Source organism: Notolabrus celidotus, chromosome 2 (assembly GCF_009762535.1).
Source record: "Notolabrus celidotus isolate fNotCel1 chromosome 2, fNotCel1.pri, whole genome shotgun sequence".
Lineage (NCBI taxonomy): Eukaryota > Metazoa > Chordata > Actinopteri > Labriformes > Labridae > Notolabrus > Notolabrus celidotus.
The window spans coordinates 23,842,766-23,862,372 of NC_048273.1; the positions used below are offsets into that span (position 1 = coordinate 23,842,766).

The 19,607-nt window shown below is 42.5% G+C and overlaps 1 protein-coding gene across 2 annotated transcripts in view; it reads right to left on the minus strand.

Moving 5' to 3' along the window:
- The window catches only part of pik3r3b (phosphoinositide-3-kinase, regulatory subunit 3b (gamma)), a 258,254-nt gene that overhangs the window by 130,693 nt on the left and 107,954 nt on the right, over positions 1-19,607 (minus strand). For both annotated transcript variants that reach the window (XM_034703712.1, XM_034703705.1), the window contains one exon: positions 8,381-8,512. In XM_034703712.1, coding sequence (XP_034559603.1) covers positions 8,381-8,512 — 132 coding nt within the window. The remainder of the gene's footprint in view (positions 1-8,380; positions 8,513-19,607) is intronic.

A 19,607-nucleotide genomic window follows, 5' to 3' on the forward strand; every position in this document is an offset into this window, starting at 1 on the left:
GTGCCACATGTATCTGCTGCATTGCGCGTTTCCATATGTGAATTGTTTGATATGTCTTACATAAATCAGGACTCTTGGAAATGTCCCATTGCATGAGGAGCACACAAATCACAGTTTCAGCTTCAGCTCAAAATGTATAGCATTTAAAGGATTACCTCAAGTGCTGGCTGAGAGCATCAGAGACTTAAAGAAGTTTAAGAACATGTCTGTGTGTGTGTGTGTGTGTGTGTGTGTGTGTGTGTGTGTGTGTGTGTGTGTGTGTGTGTGTGTGTGTGTGTGTGCTTTGGGTGGGCAGGTGGGCGAAGATGGATGGCTGACAATCTGCTGCAGCCTGATGGGGGTCATTTAAGTCACTGCTCTCTGTCTGACCACAACTGATCATACACACACATACACACACACACAGTACTTCTCTCTCCGTTATTATGGATTGGGGTTGACCCCGCTGGTCAATAGAGGTCAAGGCTAGAGAGGGAACTTGGCCCATCCATCTGGCCCTGCGAGACTCTGGGAGACTGGACAACTTGACAGAGTGTGTGTGTGTGTGTGTGTGTGTGTGTTTGTGTGTATGGGGGGACGAGGATGAGGAGGGTGTTGGATGGAACTGGGGCAAAGTATAGCTTCATAACGGGAGAGTCATGGAGATACTTTTTGTTTGATTCACAAATTTTGATCTTGAATGGAATTAGGACAGAACCAAGCAGGAAAACTGCAATTGTATCTGATAAGTATAATCCCGTTCCCCAGCTCTCTGCCTGTGTGTTGGAGTTTTCCCAGGTGGACGAAAGGGTTGTTTCCCTGCACTTTCGGGTCGGGGAACGGGTCCTGACTGCCGTTTGTGCTTATGCACCCTTTTTGGAGTCTTTGGGACAGGTGCTGGAAGGTGCCCCAACTGGGGACTTCATTGTCCTGCTGGGGGACTTCAATGCCCACGTGGGCAATGACAGCGTGACCTGGAGGGGTGTGATTGTGAGGAACGGCCTGCCTGATCTGAACTTGAGCGGTGTTCAGTTGCTGGACTTCTGTGCGAGTCAGTTTGTCCGTAACGAACACCATGTTCGAACATAAGGGTGTTCATAAGCGCACGTGGCACCACGACACCCTAGGTCCCAGATTGCTGATCGACTTTGTAGTCTTATCGGTTGATCTGTGGCCGTATGTTCTGGACACTCGGGTGAAGAGAGGAGCAGAGCTGTCAACTGATCACCACCTGGTGGTGAGTTGGATCAGGTGGCGGGGGAGGATGCCGGACAGACCTGGCAGACCTAAACGAACAGTGAGGGTCTGCTGGGAACGTCTAGCGGAGGACCCTGTCAGGCTGGTTTTCAACTCTCACCTCCGGCACAGCTTTGACCGCGTTCCGGGGGTGGCGGGGGACACAGATTGCCGAGGCAGCTGTCCGGAGCTGAGGACGCAAGGCTGCTGGTGCTAGTTGTGGTGGTAATCCCAGAACCTGCTGGTGGACACCAGAGGTGAAGGGTGCCGTCAAGCTGGAGGAGTCCTACAGGTTGTGGCTGGTTTGTGGGACTCCGGAGGCAGCTGACAGGTACCAGCAGGCCAAGCGATCTGCGAGCCGGGTGGTCGCCGAGCCGAAAGCTCGGGCGTGGGAGAGGTTTGGTGAGGCCTTGGAGGAAGACTTTCAGTTGGCCTCAAAGAGATTCTGGCAAACTGTCCGACGGCTTAGGAAGGGGAAGCGGCCCTTTGTTCGCACTGTTTACAGTGTGGATGGGGAGCTGCTGACCTCGACTGAGAGTATAGTCGGGTGGTGGAAGGAATATTTCGAGGATCTCCTCAATTCCACCAGCATGCATTCCAAGAAGGAACCGGAGCCGGGGCATTTGGTGGTGGGCTCTACACCCTTGGGAGGGTGCTGGAGGGGGCATGGGAGTTTGCCCAACCAGTCCACATGTGCTTTGTGGACCTGGAGAAGGCTTAGGACCATGTCCCCCGAGGTATCCTTTGGGGGGTGCTCCGGGAATATGGGGTGGATGGCCTGTTGCTACGGGCCATTCAGTCTCGGTATTGTCGGAGCCAGAGTTTGGTTCGCATTGCTGGCAGTCAGTCGAATTCGTTCCCAGTTGGGTTTGGACTCCGCCAGGGCTGCCCTTTGTCACCGGTTCTGTTCATAATTTTTATGGACAGAATTTCTAGGCGCGGCTAAGTGGCGGAGGGTGTCCAGTTCGGTGGCCTTGGGATTCCATCTCTGCTTTTTGCAGAGCTCGCACTGGGATGGTTTGCAGCTGAGTGTGAAGCAGCAGGGATGAGGATCAGCACCTCCAAGTCTGAGGCCATGGTGCTCAGTCGGAAAAGGGTGGCTTGCCCTCTCCGGGTTGGAGGGGAGTTTTTGCCCCAGGCGGAGGAGTTTAAGTATCTCGGGGTCTTGTTCACGAGGGAGGGGAAAAGGGAGTGCAAGATTGACAGACGGATCGGGGCGGCGTCTGCAGTGATGCGGACGCTGTACCGGTCTGTCGTGGTGAAGAGGGAGCTGAGCCAGAAGGCAAAGCTCTCAATTTACCAGTCAATCTACATTCCAACCCTCACCTATGATCACGAGCTGTGGGTAGTGACCAAAAGAACAAGATCACGAATACAAGCGGCCAAAATGAGCTTTCTCCGCAGGGTGGCTGGGCTCGGCCTTAGAGATAGGGTTAGGCGCTCAGACATCCGGCAGAGGCTCAAAGTAGAGCCGCTGCTCCTCCGTATCGAGAGGAGCCAGATGAGGTGGTTCAGACATCTGGTCAGGATGCCTCCCGGACGTCTCCCTGGGGAGAGACGTTTCGGGCATGCCTGTCTGGGAGGAGGCCACGGGGAAGGCCCAGGACACGCTGGTGAGACTATGTCTCTCAGCTGGCCTGGGAGTGCCTTGGTATCCTCCCAGAAGAGCTGGTGGAAGTGGCCAGGGAGAGGAGTGTCTGGGCTTCCCTGCTGAGGCTGCTGCCCCTGCGGCCCGGACCCGGATAAGCGGAAGAAGATGGATGGATGGAAGTATAATCTTGAATGATATTTGAACCATGATCAAGACCTCTTTCTTTTGAGGGAAGCCAAGAAATTGGAAAAAAAATAACTGTTATGTGTTCAACCTGCAGGAGCTCATTAATGCCATATTCTGTCACCAGAATTCTGGCTCCACCTTTCCCAAACACAAAACCAATGCAGCTCAGACATTTCAGCACTTAATGTCCTCATTGCAAACTTACCCTCAGCGTTGGTATTTTTACACTTGTACGTTGACCCTACGAAGTAGTTGTCATTGCTCATGTAAGCACTACATATTTGTGTCATTGTATCCCCATCGCTCTGCTATACACCGCTGAGACACTCACGGACAGTGGGGTCTCTAAGACAGTCGGGTTGCCTGTTTCCGGTCTCACTACATTTCTTCTTGCTTTATTGTAATGACTCAGACTGTATTATACATAAAAGTTGTCATTGATTATACAGTAATTATTAAAGGGAGAAAGAGGCGAGATGTCGGAGGATATGAAATGCAATCCGGGAAGTCCTATAAATGCAGGAATTACAATGGCGCCCAGCAGACCAATCACAGGCCTTGCTGTTCACATCATTTCAACTTGTATTTACATTTTGGAGGAGTTGCACATCAGGCTACGCACTTAGGCTTCTGTGTTGGAAATGGGCCACATAGACCTACGACATATGCCACAACTTTGATTCGATGCAGAAGTATAAATCAGGCTTAAGGCTGAGTCACCATCTTCAAAATGGCAACCAACGCTGACAGGCCTAAGAACTCTGCTTCAGCAACCACTGAGGCTATGTCCATGTTTTATACAGTCTATTAGCTAATCATATGACACAATTTATTCAACTGCTCTTACATTTAAAGTGAAATATTCTATTGAAAAGAAGCAAATATGGAGCATAAACAGACTTCATGGTCACTTCTGAGGGAAGATGGAGCGCAACCAAATTGAGGTCACAGGCGCTGCCTGTGAAACAAACAGTCAATGGATACAGGCTCTGAATATTCAAGTTAGAATATGTATGGGTGGCTGTGGCATCACCAATTAGTTTGAGGATTTCAAAACCCAAGGTTTGAAGATCTGATAGTTAAAAATCTTTTCAAACCAGAAGAGACCATATTCGAAGAGAAGGGAAAATACTAAGGATATGTTTTCTGAACGCCCCTCTTTACCGTTCTTCTCTGTGGGAAAATTAGCTAAAGAGACCAAATCCTTCTTATTCCAGGCTGCCGACATGTTTATTTCTGTAAATTTGAGTACTAACTTGGGCTGCATGGGGAATTACTCACAGTTGCTACAAGTCTCAGGTGGCCATTTAAGAGATTTCTAGTGTCTTTCCCCAATACGGCCTAATTTTTAGCCCCAGAGGTTGCAGCATGGCCTCACTCCTCTAAAGGTCCAGATGGACAGTGGTCAGTCAGACTCAGCCAGCTGGCCTCAGACAATGACCTCAGTGAGACCATTAAGCTTAACTAACCCTCGCAAAACTAATCAACGAGAAGAAACAGGGCGGAGGATAAAAAATGGGCAGTAGGGCAGAAGTCAGGTCAGAGAGGAGGAAGAGGAGGAGGTGTGATTGTATTCTAAAAATTTGTGATGGAGAGACCAAAGACGGATGATAGATGAGGATGAGGTTTGAAGTGTGGCTTGAATTTAGAAAATTAAGATTTTTGGGGGTAAATCATAAAAATGAAGATAAGTAAAAGCTGATTGTTGTTAAAATGTTGAAGAAGATAGAGGTATCACGGAACTATTGTAGCCGACTGTTGAACACAGGGATTTTTGTTTTGGTAGTTATCCTCCAAACATAGGTTTGAAGATTTGCTCTAAAATAAAAACTAAATTGAAATGTTTACGGGTGAATGGAGTTTCTCTCTGTAGTGATGCACATCAGTCCTGAGTTTAAGATACAGTATAGCTTCTAAAAACACACATTGCAGCAAGAGTTAACAAAAAGGCTTTGTATTTATCTTTACCAACACATCCCTTTCACACTGGGTCAGTAGGCTTAGGAAGGTATTTAAAAATTCTCTCCAGCTCCAGGCGTTTTATCTCTGTTTCTAACAGTGCATGGGGATTTCCAAAGATGACTGGAAAAATGGACTCAGATCAAACAGATGAGAGTATGACTTGTCTCCCAGAAAGCAGGACAGCCGCAGGAAAAGTTACAAATAAAAATAATCAGAGGGGATTTTTTTCTCTTACAGCATCTAAAATCTCAGGGATTAGACTGAGATAGGACAGACAGAGACTCTCTTTGTGTTTTATAACTCGGGCAAGTTTTAATAAGTCCTTCCATATGTGTATAATAGCGAAGACTAAAGATCCTCTACAGAGCAAAGTGTGTTCAGTGTTATGTAATAATGAAAAATACCATCCAAAGAATTGGCAAATAATGCCAAAACATTTCTATGTAGATGATGTCATCTTCCTGTTTGGGTACTGTTTACTGTTACTAATTTAAGTAGTTTATCCCATCCTCCAAAATAACAAGACAGTAACAGCCAAACTGTCTGACCCAAGGCTTCAAAATGTGGGTTTACAAACCAGCGTTTGGCAAAACGTCTCAAAGTAACACAGAATAAAGAAGAGGGAAGTTATTACGTCTGAGGACAAATAAAAGCATTAGGGATGCATGATATGGATGTATCTGAGCCAGTATCAACAACCATTAATAACATGCTTCTAATGGTCGATTCCAATAAGATATATAATAATGTCGATGATCAGACTGTGAATGTGTGTAGACATCAAATCATACAGGGCAGATAAGGATACATCTGCAAATTAGAGGGGACTCTAATAATATTCTAAATACGCCATTAGCTGCAGGAATCCCTGGTCTTCTACCTGGAAACAGGTGGCTCATCAAGAGCTGTTAACTCACTGATTTTGTCCTTAAATGCTTTAGCTTTGGGTCATTCCTGATAAACTTTCTGCAGCTCTCAATTGCCTGGATTGGCATGACAGCACTTGATGATTATTGGTTCTACTGCTAGCTAGCTGTGGCTTCTGCTACTTCGTATTACTTTATAGTGATGAGGACTTTAGGCTTACCTCTAAGATCAGTTGTGTTAAAACTTATGGACTTACTGTATGTCCTCCTTTCTAAATACTTGCAGTACTTGTTTTGCTAATTGCAATCCTGTTATCTTCTGAGACAGTAAAAACCATCCACACCATAATGACTAATAAAAAGTCCCTTTGTTGCAACCAATATAGTTATATTTTAACACTGTAAGTGCATTGTCGATTCCTCTCAATTGTTTTAAGCTGCTGTAACAAAATAATTTCCTCCCAATGGGGATCAATACAAAACCTGAACTGACCAGATACATCATGGCTCCCTAATACAGACTCAACAAGCCAGAATTGAAGCCTTGTTGAACTTGTTTATGGTTTGCTGTAGAAGTGGAGCTATTCTTCCACTCATAAGCACATCCAGTGAAACCTGCAGACATGAAGGCCAGTCAAATACAGACCAAGAGGCGGCTAAAAGAAAAGGAACAGACCAAATTCCCATGACTCATCCCTCGAGCGAAAGGTTTATTTTTGAGGGTTATTGCAATATTATTGCACGACTTATCCCTACAGTGCTAATGATATGCTTAAGACCTAAAAAACTGTTTTCTTATTCCCTCTGATTTCACAGGAGGAATCACCCTCAGTCTTCAAGTGTCCCCCCTCCAAACTGAGAAGTTCAATTTCAACGGGTTTGACTTTGGATGACCTGCATGAAATACTTGATGAATCCTTTTAAAGTGGTTTACCTGACTTAAAATGTTTCCATGAATAAGTAAAATAAAAAAGGGCTGTCACTTAACGGGATGAGAACCAAGAGAGAGAAAAAAGCACTTACATAATTGAGGGGGTTTTCACTTGGAGTTCATGTTGAGGAGCTTAGTCAAGGAATATTTTTGGAGGAGGTTGCATGGAAGCTGTGAGGAACTTCCTGCAGACAGTGCTTCATTCTTGACAAATTCCCGCTCGTGTGCACATTCTTATACAAACTCATCTCTCTATGTGTCTGTCTCTCTTTGACTTCCTTTCATTTCCACACACAGGCACGCACACCGCCTACGCAATGCACGAAACACCAAATGTACAGGTAGGGCTTATTAAAAATGGATAAGGGTGTTAGAGTCCCTAAAAGCCGGAGAGAGGAGTGCCTGCTGGGAGAGATGGGCGGCAGGTGAAAGGGTGAACAGGCAGGTCAGTTGGACAGAAAATGAGAAAAGACAGAGAAGTTGGCTGGGGGCCACGTTTTCAGCTCTGAGTTTGTTTTTATATAATCCAGAAGCTGTCAGGAGATTAGAAGAAATTTGATGCTGACAAGAGGGTACAGCCTTGTCGTCTTTGCATCCAGATATGGCAGAAATCTGTCAGGTGTGACAAGTGTCAACGTTCATGCCAAGTGACAGAGGCTAAAAAACCCATCCTGAGCCCAGATTGAGCTGCAGAGTTTAAACCTGCAGTGTGTGAGAGCAGGGAGCACATGACTGCTGAGGCAGCTGTAGGGCTGAACTCACACCAGTCACCAGCCATGAAATGCTGCTTAAAGCCACAGGATAACTCTGTATCCAACATTTTATGTGGGTCGTAGTTGTGTTGTTACTTTTCTTTTCTTTAAGTTTTTACCAAAAAATATAACTTTTACCATGCAAGTTTGGATGTTATTCATAATTACTTTCAAATGTGCCAGAAATGGTATGCTCAGTACAATGAAAATACTCAAGAGTAAAAAAAAGACCCTCTTACAACAAAGCAGAGATACACAGCAGTAAATCTTACCATGAGTGTCCCTGTCACTCTGAATAATCCAAGAGTAACACTTCATAAATGCTCCCAACTGGGTCTTTGATTTAAAAAAAGACACTCCCAGTGGGAACATTAATGGAGAGTATTTTTGGTTATCAATGACTAGACACCTCAGGATATCAGACAGTGCATCAGCCAAAGGGCTTGAAATGTTGACATCTTGTACTCGCTACCCATAATACCCTCTTTAGCAATGTTGTCTAAGTTTAGACGAACACCACATGTCAGATTTAGCTTCAGGAACACTAAGCTGAACCGGAGTTGTCCTACTTTATAGCTGTTGCTATTTTCTTTTTTTATTACCACAATTAAAAAAACAACCTGTGTCTAGTGATACAGGGTACCTCAAAATAAATGTTTACGGTGTGTTAAAAACAAGCTCCAAAAGGTCACCTCCAAAAAAGAAACACTTGAAGGTTCCTGCAAAACGTACAAAGAAAATTGTACCTTGTTAACATAAAACTAGGTAACACAAGATGCTTAAAGGTACATTAAAGACAGTGTGCTACAAAAGGTACCTCTAAATAGAACTTTAATTGGCAGTCAAAACAAGAGGAAGAGGTTTTACTACACTGTACCTTGAGCAGTGTAGACTAGCTCACTGTAGATTGCTGCCGGGATGATGGGGACTGGCAGGTCCTGCAGGAAACCTGTGAGAGCATCACTGAGAGAAACCATATCGTACGGGTCCAGGTCTACAGAGACCGGATCTAAGGGGACAAAAGACAGAGGGAGGAGGAGAGAGGGGAAATGTTAGAAATCATTTATCCAGTGGAAAGGTTTGAAACATTATGTGGGAAATCAAGATCAGAGTTGATCATTCTAAAAAATGTTCCATAAAGAAGAAGGCCTGACAAAGCTGAGTGGTACAAACATCTCTCTTTGGACAGTCCATACTGTGAACTGTATAATAAATGGGCACAGTTTCGAGTCGTCAATCATTTGTTGCCTTTATTTAAGGCAAAAATTGTAGGGTTTTTTATTTACAAAAAAAAACAAAAAAACAAGTTATAATAAAAATCCCCCCCTGTACAGTGTGTGTGGTAAGAGAATTTAGCTAATCAGACCAAAACTGCTTATTTCTTAACCAGGCTGTAAACATGTTAATTTCTGCTGTGAAGAACTGATTTTTTTAAATCTCTCTCTCTCTCTCTCTCTCTCTCTCTGACTCTCTCTCTCTCTGTCTCTCTCTCTCTCATGTCATGCGTTATCATAGAAGTTATATACTGTAAGATAAACTTTGCAAAGTGATCCTGGCTCAGCTCACAGCATTGTATCAGAACAATAAGTGTTTGGGCAATGGTGATGTGATTGCCCTAAATGTGCGTGACGTCTCATGGTCAGCTGTTTCTGGGAAAAGGGAATAATGTCACTCAGTCACAGATAACAAAGATGCTGAGATGTCCAACACAAAATAACATGAGTTTACAAATCAACAAATCCAACTCTGTAGACAAAACAACAGATAACACGCCTGCGTGAGAGACGCTCTTTCTGTCCTCCTTCTTTCACCTCAACCCCAACTCGTCCTTCCTCATTTCTGCTCTTGACCTTCCTCCCTCCAGCTTCTCTTCCTCCTTGATCTTTTTCCAGTTTGACGTTTATCTTGAACCTTCCTGTTCCAGCTCTTCTTGCTCTTAAGTCTTCTCCTTTTCATTTTCCTTCAACCTTCATCTTCCTCATCCCATCCTCCAACTCCAGTTCTCCCCCTCACATCGTACACACCAGGCCCTCTGGAGTCAAAACGCATGTTAAATCTTATTGATTGCCCCTCTAACTAATGCCTGAATAAACTTAACCAATCAGCACAGGCTGGTAAAGCACCAGGCCATTAATATCAATGGATGGCTTCTCACAGAGACCTGCTGAGGCCTCAGTTATCGCTCAGTGATTTGTCTGGGGGATTCGATCATCCTAACACCCAGACAGAGTAAATGTGGTAGGGCCCAGGTCTATGAAAAGATATTAATACACTTTTCTTGTGTGTGTGTGTGTGTGTGTGTGTGTGTGTGTGTGTGTGTGTGTGTGTGTGTGTATGTGTGTGTGTGTGTGTGTGTGTGCGTGTGCGTGCGTGTGTGTGTGTGTTTGTGTGTGTGAGTGAGTGAGTGAGTGAGTGAGTGAGTGAGTGAGTGAGTGAGTGAGTGAGTGAGTGAGTGAGTGGGTGGGGATATATTAGGGTGTTAAAACAATTTGACTCTTGAAGAGCAGATTGTAATTTGTTAATGTTTGAGTGCTATTTCTTTATTAGACTGGGATTTGAGCTGCTGGTAATAATGGAAATGGCGATGGTGTTATATTAGTTTGCACTTCTGGCATAACAAACACTTTCAATACTGGCTAATTATAGTGACTGCTGCTATTTCCACGTGGGAAATAACACAAGCAGGAATTGTTTCTTTCCCAATTAGCTTTGGAGCGGTCTGGAAGACTCTCTAAGATCTCCATTGCAAGGGAATCCCAACATGTATAACCCTAAGCCCTGTTTAACAAGTACTGGGGCCTCAATCACTACCTCAATCAATAGCTACAAAAAGTTAGGTAGGTACTGCAGAAGACAAAATGCACTGAAATTGACAAAACGTCCACTTAAAGTGCTGTTTTTTGCAGCTTAATGGTCAGACTGTTGTTCAAAGTGTGTATGAAACAGGTACCTAAAGAGATATTCCTCTTTATTCAGGTGATATCTATTATTTCTATTAAGAACAGGAGTTACATAAACTCACTTCAAAGCTACTAAACGTCCATTAAAAGTAACTTTCAAAAAACCTTTAGCTACTAAAGAGATCCGCGAGTTGTAACTTCGACTGATATTTTAATGTGGCGCTATCATCTCAACATTTTCACTTCAATGTTTCGAGTACTGTTGAAGTCAAAGGACCTATGTGGCAGAGTTGCAGTAATGATTGGCAGATATGGAATATAAAATTTAAATAAGTATGTTTTTCTTTTGTATAATCACCCTAAAAATAAAAACTGTTTTTGTGACCTCAGAAATAGCTCCCAGAGTCAGGCATGTTGTATCATGATGCTCAAAAAAATAATGCAGATTGGAAAAACAAACATTGTCATGAGCCTCTTTCACATGCTCTGCCAGCATCAAGTCTCCCCTGTCAGTCATGAGGGGTGAAAGCACACTGTGAAAGCCACAGTGGAAAGTTGTCAACATGTTGGACGAAGAGATCTACACTATAATGAAAGTTTTTGCATTTATGCCAGTGCTATGTGTAAAAACATGGATATGCAAACATCTTCTTGTATTCCTCTTGAAAACAATTCTCCTTCTTCAACCCCGGATGTTTTAACTCTTTCTGTTTTGTGTTGTTCTTCGGGTTTTGCAGTGGAGACTTGCAGGAAAAATCCTTTGTAGAGTTTGGGTGAAAATCTGATTTTACTGTTTGCGTTCACAAACGCCGCGTTCCCTTGTAATGTTGGGAAATTTTCCTAAGTTTGGCACATGTGTGAACACAGCTTTATATAGTTTTTTGTGAGTTACACACACACACAAAATGAGCACGAAGGGGGATGCAACATCACTCCTATAGGCCACTACATCCTAACGCTCCAGTAAAATGTGGATTAGAGCAGCTCTGGGGAAACCAGCGAGACTGAATCTAATTACCAAAATCATTGCTGGGAACCTCACAGCTGGTAACAAAAGAACAGTTTGTCTAGTTTTTATCTGCATTTAATCTCACATGTCATCCAATATTGTCTATTAATTTAGCTTCTGGGACAATGGCCAACTTTTAAGGCTTCTGGGGCAAGATTTTTTTCCCCTGCATGGCATTTGTTTACTGTCTGACTAATCTGCTGACAAACATCCAAAACTGTGTTTTAGCTGCGCTTGTATGGAGTGATCTATTTACAGAGAAAAATTCAAGTTAAATTGTTCAATGTCAGAAGATGGGATTGCATTGCTGTCAGTCTGTCCCTCTTGCTCTCCATGACTGTTATCCTGCATGCAGCCAATACCTGCAGAAAGGAATACTCAAAACACTGATACCAAACTCTGATCCTGCTGCTACAGGTTTTGCATTTTCTGTAGGGTCTGTGAATATGCAAAAAAAAAGTCTACGGACACTTGCTTGTCCTCATCTAATGAATTTACTATCCCCCTCAACTGCAACACAAAACACAGACTTTGAATTTTAAGTTAAAGGCAGACCAGAGAGTGGCACAGCAAAGTCAGTTTTCATGTCCTTGACTCCTTTTGGAGAAGCGACAGTCTGCAGGCATTTTTCTGCAAAATCCTCTCTTCCTGTTTGCTTCTGTTTTATACCACCCATCCTTCCTGGATCTTTTATTGGAGAGCAGACAGATCTAGGTAACACACACCAGCATGTATCTGGTGGTTTCTGGTATCAGACATTAATTTTCACGCTGTCTGACACAAACAAACAGCTGCTGTTGTTCCACACGAAACAACTGTCTGCAGCCCCCACCGTGAATTAAAAATAGTCATTCTCCACATTCTGAAAAAACAGCCTAGGGTGAATTGGTCTGAAATCGTAGTTATCTTTGCCTGGTTTATGTTTGTCTGTTTTTTTCACAGAAATAAATAATGAGCACAGTGACTTCAAAGAAATCATGTGAATTCCTCCTGAACAATCGTCTCATTTTGCTGTAAGCGTGGGAAACACAGGCAGACATGTCTCAGCAAAATGTGTCCTCAACAAGCAGGTTTTGTTGTCCCTGCCTCTGTCCACTCTTTGAAGTCTGAGCTAACTCATGACCAGCCAACACATTGTCCCAACCCACACCTACAGTATCTGATTTACAGAAAAATACTGGATTTACTGACACAAATAAAGTATTTACCCTCAGCTTCTTGTACACAGTGAGTTCACTTTTAAACGTAACAAGCAAATCAAACAAGGTGAGCTTACTGGAGTCAGAAAATATTGTTAAAAAGTGCCCAAATGTTTCTTTCCACGGGCACTTGGTTGTTCAGAAAATTGATCATTTTTAGAAAATGCGCTTTTCTCTTGTTTTTGTAGTTATATTATGGTCTATGCTGCAGAGGCAAGCATTAGTTTCCCACCCAGAGAAACAAACTGCTGACCTTTCAACATTTATAAGTGTTTCGGGTCATTTCATGCATGTCAGCTGAAGCCCAAAGGACACACCTGACACATTGTTTGGACACAAGAATGGAGATACAGTCACAAAGATGTGCTGATCCGGGGACTTCTCCAAATCTGTTAAAGTTGTTGCTTCTCTCAAAAGGTCGACACTCGATGACACATGTCACAACTGCACATACTGCTCTTAACAACGTGTGTCATGCCATGCTGAGACGTGCTGTGACTGTGCCATAAGGCCGTTAACCAAGAGAGTCGACAAGCCAGAACAGCCCGCGGAGGGAAGTCAACGCTCTGAGTGAACTTTAAAAGTTAGACAATGTGTGTCTTTGCATTTTCAAGTTAAAGCATTTCACTTCTTGAAATTTTGACAGCTGTTTATTCTTCTGTTTTGAACCCAGCTAGTTTACATTTTGAGGATTTAAATGACTGATAAAAAAAGAAAGTTTTGGGAGTGCTTCAAGGGTTTGCTTCAGATGACGGCTGCAATGCAACCTCTGCTGGAAAATGCAAAAAAACAGAAGAACATATAGAGAGTAAACAATCAGCACTATTTTAACAGACAATTGAAGAAATTACAAGAAATATGGATTTTTATATGAAATATGGACATTTTGTTTTTGGTGTAACAAGGGTGCAAGAATTTGTAGGACATCGTCCAAGAGTGTGCAGTGTGTGAGTTTAACCATGTTAAAATTATGCGGATGAATAATGTAAGAGGGTAATTACACAGCGTGCTTCATGCAAAACACAAACTTAGATGTAAAATAGTTGGAAAACATCACAAGCATTTATCTTGTTTTAGGAAAAAAAACAAGATTCAAACTTCAGGATGACAACACGGGAAAGGGTTAGCAAGCTAACGCAAATGTCCCGCACTCAGGACTGTAACTGGAAGTATTTATAGATATGAGGTGAGAAGATGAAAAGTCAGCACAGTGTTTTACTGGATGCAGCAAAAGAAGAAGTGGCTGAAAATAAACAGAAGTGATGTCAAAAATACAGAGCTAGCTCGTGGATCATTCACAGCTGATGCGCAACATGTCACCCTTAAAATGAAGCAGCTTTCATTGCAACTTTATTGAAGATTATACCAGAGAAAGCTGAAAGGAAATTTTGGTGAAATCCTGGAGGGACTGCTATCTGTCAAAAACATGTAAGATAAAAGAAACTCTTGACTTCAGGAGAACGATAACATCAATGCAATGACTTGAAGGCTGGATGAGCGTCTGTGTCACATGTAGTATCATCAGGCAGCAGAGGTGGACTCTGCAAGGTTGATTTATGTCAGAGAGGTGATTGCATGTCAGGAAGGCTGCTTTCATGTCATGAAACCTGATGACACTGAGTCGTTACGTGGGGTCACAGCCAAAGCTGCATCATTAGACCAACACCTCCTTCACTCCCTCTGTCTCTCTAAATTTAATCCTGTCTTTCCCGCGTTGTTCTCTGGAAATTATTCTCCATCTAAGCGAGTCATCCCTTTTAAATGTGGAGCCTAAAAGTCGTAATGCAAATGGAAGAATAAATAATGGTTGAATTATTTTCACAATAGGAACACTAATAAGATTAAAGAGTTGTTTGTTTAGCTAAGCATCAACTCGTGACCTCAAGATGAATGCAGAGGAACAGACAAATCCACACACACATCTTTGTGTCCACTCAAACCCAAATAGGTCATTATTGATTATCACTTCATGTACATGACCGGGCAGTGATGCATCGACAGGTTCACGCAGATTTCTCTGATCTTCCTCCCTGAGCAGCGACTTCAACAGGTCACTTCACCTTCGATCCGCCCCTTCTGTCTTCCTTCTCTGTCAAGATTTTCTCCCACATTTTCTTTTCCTCACATGTATTACATTTGTTCTTCCCTCTTTTGTCCTGCTTCATATCATAAGCATGAAATATGACATCACACGGCCAGTTTCCGTCAGTCAGCTAATCAAGGTTTTGTCTGATGCCGGCCATAGATCAGTCGACAGATGGATAGATGAATGAAAGGATGGATGGATATATAAATGGAGTGAAGCTGGGTCAATAGTGGAGCACAGAGTCCAGTTATTGGATTGCTGCAGGATCCGTTGGGCAGAATGGTTGATTGGCTCTGATGAGGCTGTGGCAGACGTGGTGATGTGCGGGGGTTAACAGATTGTACTTCTTGATTAAGGTCAAATGAAGGCAGGTTTTTTTCAGGGTACACAACCACAGATTTGTAAAAAACAAACCTACAATGTAAATTATTCTGTACAGGGGTCCCAGTGCAGGCTGTAACTTGTCAACCCAATTGTTTGCATGCCAAGGCTGAGCTGTGGCACAGTGATAAGCACAGTTGCCTGGTTCAAGTCCTGGCGGGGGTCTTTCTGTGTGGAGTTTTCATGTTCTCCCCGTGCATGGGTGGGGTGTCTCCAGGTACTCCTTCTTCCTCTCACAGTCCAAAGACACGCTTATTCGGTTAATGGCATGACTGTGAGTCAGAGTCAGTGGTAGAGTCGATCATCTCTCAAACAGAAGGGTTCGATTCCAAGTGCCGCTAACCAAATGTTGATCAACTCATGGGCCAGACACTAAACCCCAAAGCTTGTGAAGTGTGTAAATGGGTGAATGGGACATGTAAAAGCGAAAGCAGTCCATTTACCATTAAAAATGGTCAATCTAAATTGCCGGTAAGTGTGAGTGTGTCTGGTTGTTGTTGTGTTAGGGTGTACCCCACCTCTTGTCCAATGACAGCTTGGATAGGCCCCTATCACCCTACGACCAAACTGTATTTTCCAATCCCCTGATCAGAATCTGAAATGTAACAGTGTACTGATGCACACACGGATGTTTGGAAACTATTTCAATTTTTAGCACTTCTACTAGATGCACATTTTAACACCATGGAAGCCATATACCCGTCGTCTTTATTTAAGTTGATGGAACTTTATGAAAGAACTGCTACATTTCATAAACTTAAACAGTGAAACTCCCTCTTTGGTACAGGCAGTGCTTTAAAGTCAGCTGGTATGCTCCATTACGCAGAACTGCCATTTCTAAATTTCACCCTTTGGCGAAACAGGCCTTTTTTGGTGTACCAGGACTTCTTTCCAGCTGCCAGTAGCCTGTGATTCATAATCATCCTGAAATAAATGACCCATGGCACACTTCATGAGCTTGCGTCCTTTTGTGGTTATAACATGATGCTCACTTCTCTGTTTTAGGAAAATTGGATTGGAGCTTGGTGACGCAGAGATGCAGAAGTTCTCTGTTTGTGTGACACACTGACGCATTATCGACTGGTATATTTATCAACTGTAGAAATGTAAAGCATAACAATACTGATTTACTGATACTGGTTGCACGATAAACCCACCAAAAAGTGAATAAGGAGAGTACCGGCTCTTATTTTGTACACTTGAAGAACTTTGTGCTGCTAGATGTTGACACAGTTCTGTCAGAAAGCCTACGACTTACAATTACAGCAACAGCCTTGGCAAAAACACATTGAATGACTGACTCACATTTGAAACTTAAGAAACAACGCCAGTGCAAAAACACCTGCAAAAATCTGACACAAATACCTCAGTACCAGCAAATGAAAAATGCAGAATGTCAAAAGAAATACTTGAACAGCAAACATGCTGTGGATACGTCAACAGCGTTCCCAGAGTTTGACAACAGAAGGTTAGGTTGACATCACAGTAACAGGTGTATGATGTTGTAGTGTGCAAACTTCAAGTGTTCATACCCCTGGCATGCAATAACAACGATACAGATTTATCAAAGCAGTGTGCATGTGCACCTGCATCAATGTTCGCTTTATATGTCTCAACCAGCCTCGTACTCCTCCCTCTATGCTCTCACATTCGTTCATTAACGGTCACCGCAAAACACCTTCTGAATTAAAATGCATACAGATGAGTGAATCTCAGCACCAACAGAAAGAAAGACGGAGGTAATGAAACTTCAGATATGGACACAGAGGAGCTCCTGAATGAAGTGGAGGTTGGATATTAATAAAACTACTGACACTGCTCTGTGATTGTTTCAGGCTTTTTCATTTTTCTTACATCCAACAATTGAGTTAGGATATGCTCTGGTTTTCTCCTCTGCGCTCCCGTGGAACGTGAAGGTGAGACCAGGCTGATTTAATATTTGGTGGACTTGAAGATGCTTTTATCTTATATTTTGAAAACGGCTCACTACAGGCAAGGAAAATCTGCTGATTCTAGGGATGATGTAGATCAGTCAATCCTTTTTCATTTAAATTGAATTAAATGTTCAAAAGGCATCAATATATATTAATTCACCACAAATACTCTCAACATTTTTCTGTCTGGTCCATGGAAGCTCTAAGGCCCCTTTTTGTGCGTATGCAACAGGTCAAAGTGACACTTAAGAAGATTTTTGTGAGATAAAACCAAATGCTGGTGTAGTTCTATTCTCCTGAGTTTCTCTAATTGATAACCATTTGTGCCACTGCAGCATGTTTGACCTTGACAGCCATCCTCTTTGTCTGTTACCTACAACAACTAAGTCTTTAATACAAATGAGATTCAAAGGGAGCTTTGTTTCAGAGAGTGGAACAGAAATATCTCTCACTTTGTGTCAACAATAGACTGTAAGAAAGGAAATTCTAATAATTCAGGCTATACAAAGGTAGCCGTCCTGAATTGTGCATGAAGTCAATACAGGTTAAAAAGTTTTTAACTAATACTTCTTGAAACTTCTTGAAATACTTCTTCAGCATCAGCTCAGCGTTTGCAAAGACTTCCAGTTATATTATTAACCGTCAAAAATTGTATGAGCAGTGATTATTATATTCAAAGTCAGTCCTCGTCTTAATTCAACAATGTTCTGCTCACAGAAAAAAAAGAAACGTTAAAGGTTGTTATAGCATCTGCAATTATTATTTCAAGAAGCTTCAATGGAGTGACAAAGAAGAGGAAGAACTGAAGGGCTTGTTTCTCTCTGAGGTCAGAGCCGAGAGGACCTCGCAGCACAACGATTCTTTCTTATCTGTAAACAGAACATACAGGTACAGTAGATATATAGAGGTCGTTTAAAGACGTAAAAGAAGCTCAATGACCCGGAGAAGGACCCTGTCTCTTTTGAACTAAATGCCGTCTCGTCCTGCGTGCCGTCCAAGGCCATAACAACCACAACTAACAGCAAAGAAAGACGCACTCTGGCTCAACTTGAACTTCAGCCACAGGAAATGTGAAGGACAAAATCAATCCCCTGTTCACACACAATGACGGCAGTATGGTTTATCAGATAAGCTGCACTTCTATACAGCACAGATGCCCTGTGTTCATGTCTGTGTATTGTGTGTTTGCTTGTTTGTGAAGTGTGTGACTTGTGTATGTGCAGCAGCATTCCAATAAGAATCTCATTACAGTACAAGAGCTATGTGATCATCCGCTCTCGGCACTCCAGTTCAGTCCAACAAACAATTTTCAGACAAAAAAACTGCAACACGATCCTGCAGATTCATGAAAAAACTAGTCCCAGATAATCCAATAGCAGTGATTAGACTAAAACAGAGGGAGCTGAAGACTGATAGAGGAGTAATGAGCTGTCAAACACACAGAGTACAATAGAGACGCTTTTTAAAATCAACGCTGTTTGAGAAGAAAGCTGCCGCTTTAGTGGAAATACGCATCAGTAGGATTCTTAAGAAATCCAGAGATAATATGTTGACACAGTTTAGCGCTGAGGGTAGCAGCATTTCTGAACATACCTTGATTAATTTTCTTCATTACCACATTTCATTATACTCTCTGTGTGCAGTTTTTAATAGAGTTTTTAACAGCTCTGAACAGAAAACGATAAAATACTAATGAGTGAAAAAAAGGGTCACATTAAGTTTTGTTTGTTGTGATGGATTATCTATATTTTGCCAGGTGTTAAAACAGTGAACAGTGAAGTCAGGCTTGGACCAGCTCTTAGTTATGCTGCTATAGGCTTTGACTGCAAGGAGAACTTACACACTGGGATCTTGTCTTTCCCTTTCTCCTCTGTCTGTCCGTCACTTAATTTAAATCTTCCTGTCTCATTAAAGTTACTTTCTTTCTGGGAGTCCCTGAACTCCCTTGTCTCGTAGGTTCCTCTCTCTGTTCTCTGGCAGCCTCAGAGGTCTCTGAAGGATGGTGCACCCAATAGATATTAATCTACTACATTAGTATCCAGGGGATGTTCTGCCATCGTTGTCAAAGTCGTGCAGCCGAAGTAGCTGTGCATGTACGGTCATGTTTCTTCTTCTTATTTAGAGAATTTTTCTAATTGCTCTTTTTATGTGTTGGAATCTTCCTGTTGACATAACACACTTGCTTATAATTCGCTCTAGTATCATTTACGTACTTAAAAAAAAGGTACATTGAAAGCATGTCATCACGTAGATGGGATGACTTGGAACAAAAAAGTGGTTACATTTTCAATAAAACCATCTGTTATCTGTTTTGTTTTTTCCAATCTATTTTGTCTGTTTTTGGATTTGTCTATTAGTGTATTCCCATAGCAGCAAGGATCATTTAACCAACTCGAGGGGTTGCCGGCCTCTGGCACTGCTATTTGAAGGTTTTTACATTCCTCATTTTTCACACACTCATTTTGTAACCATTTTTCAGCCGGTTGAAAACTTGTTGACGTTGACTTTGACTGACATTAGGGACAAACACTGCAATATAAAGACATGATACAAGTTCCATGTTTTCCCACTCTCATTAAGCTGCATTTTAACATC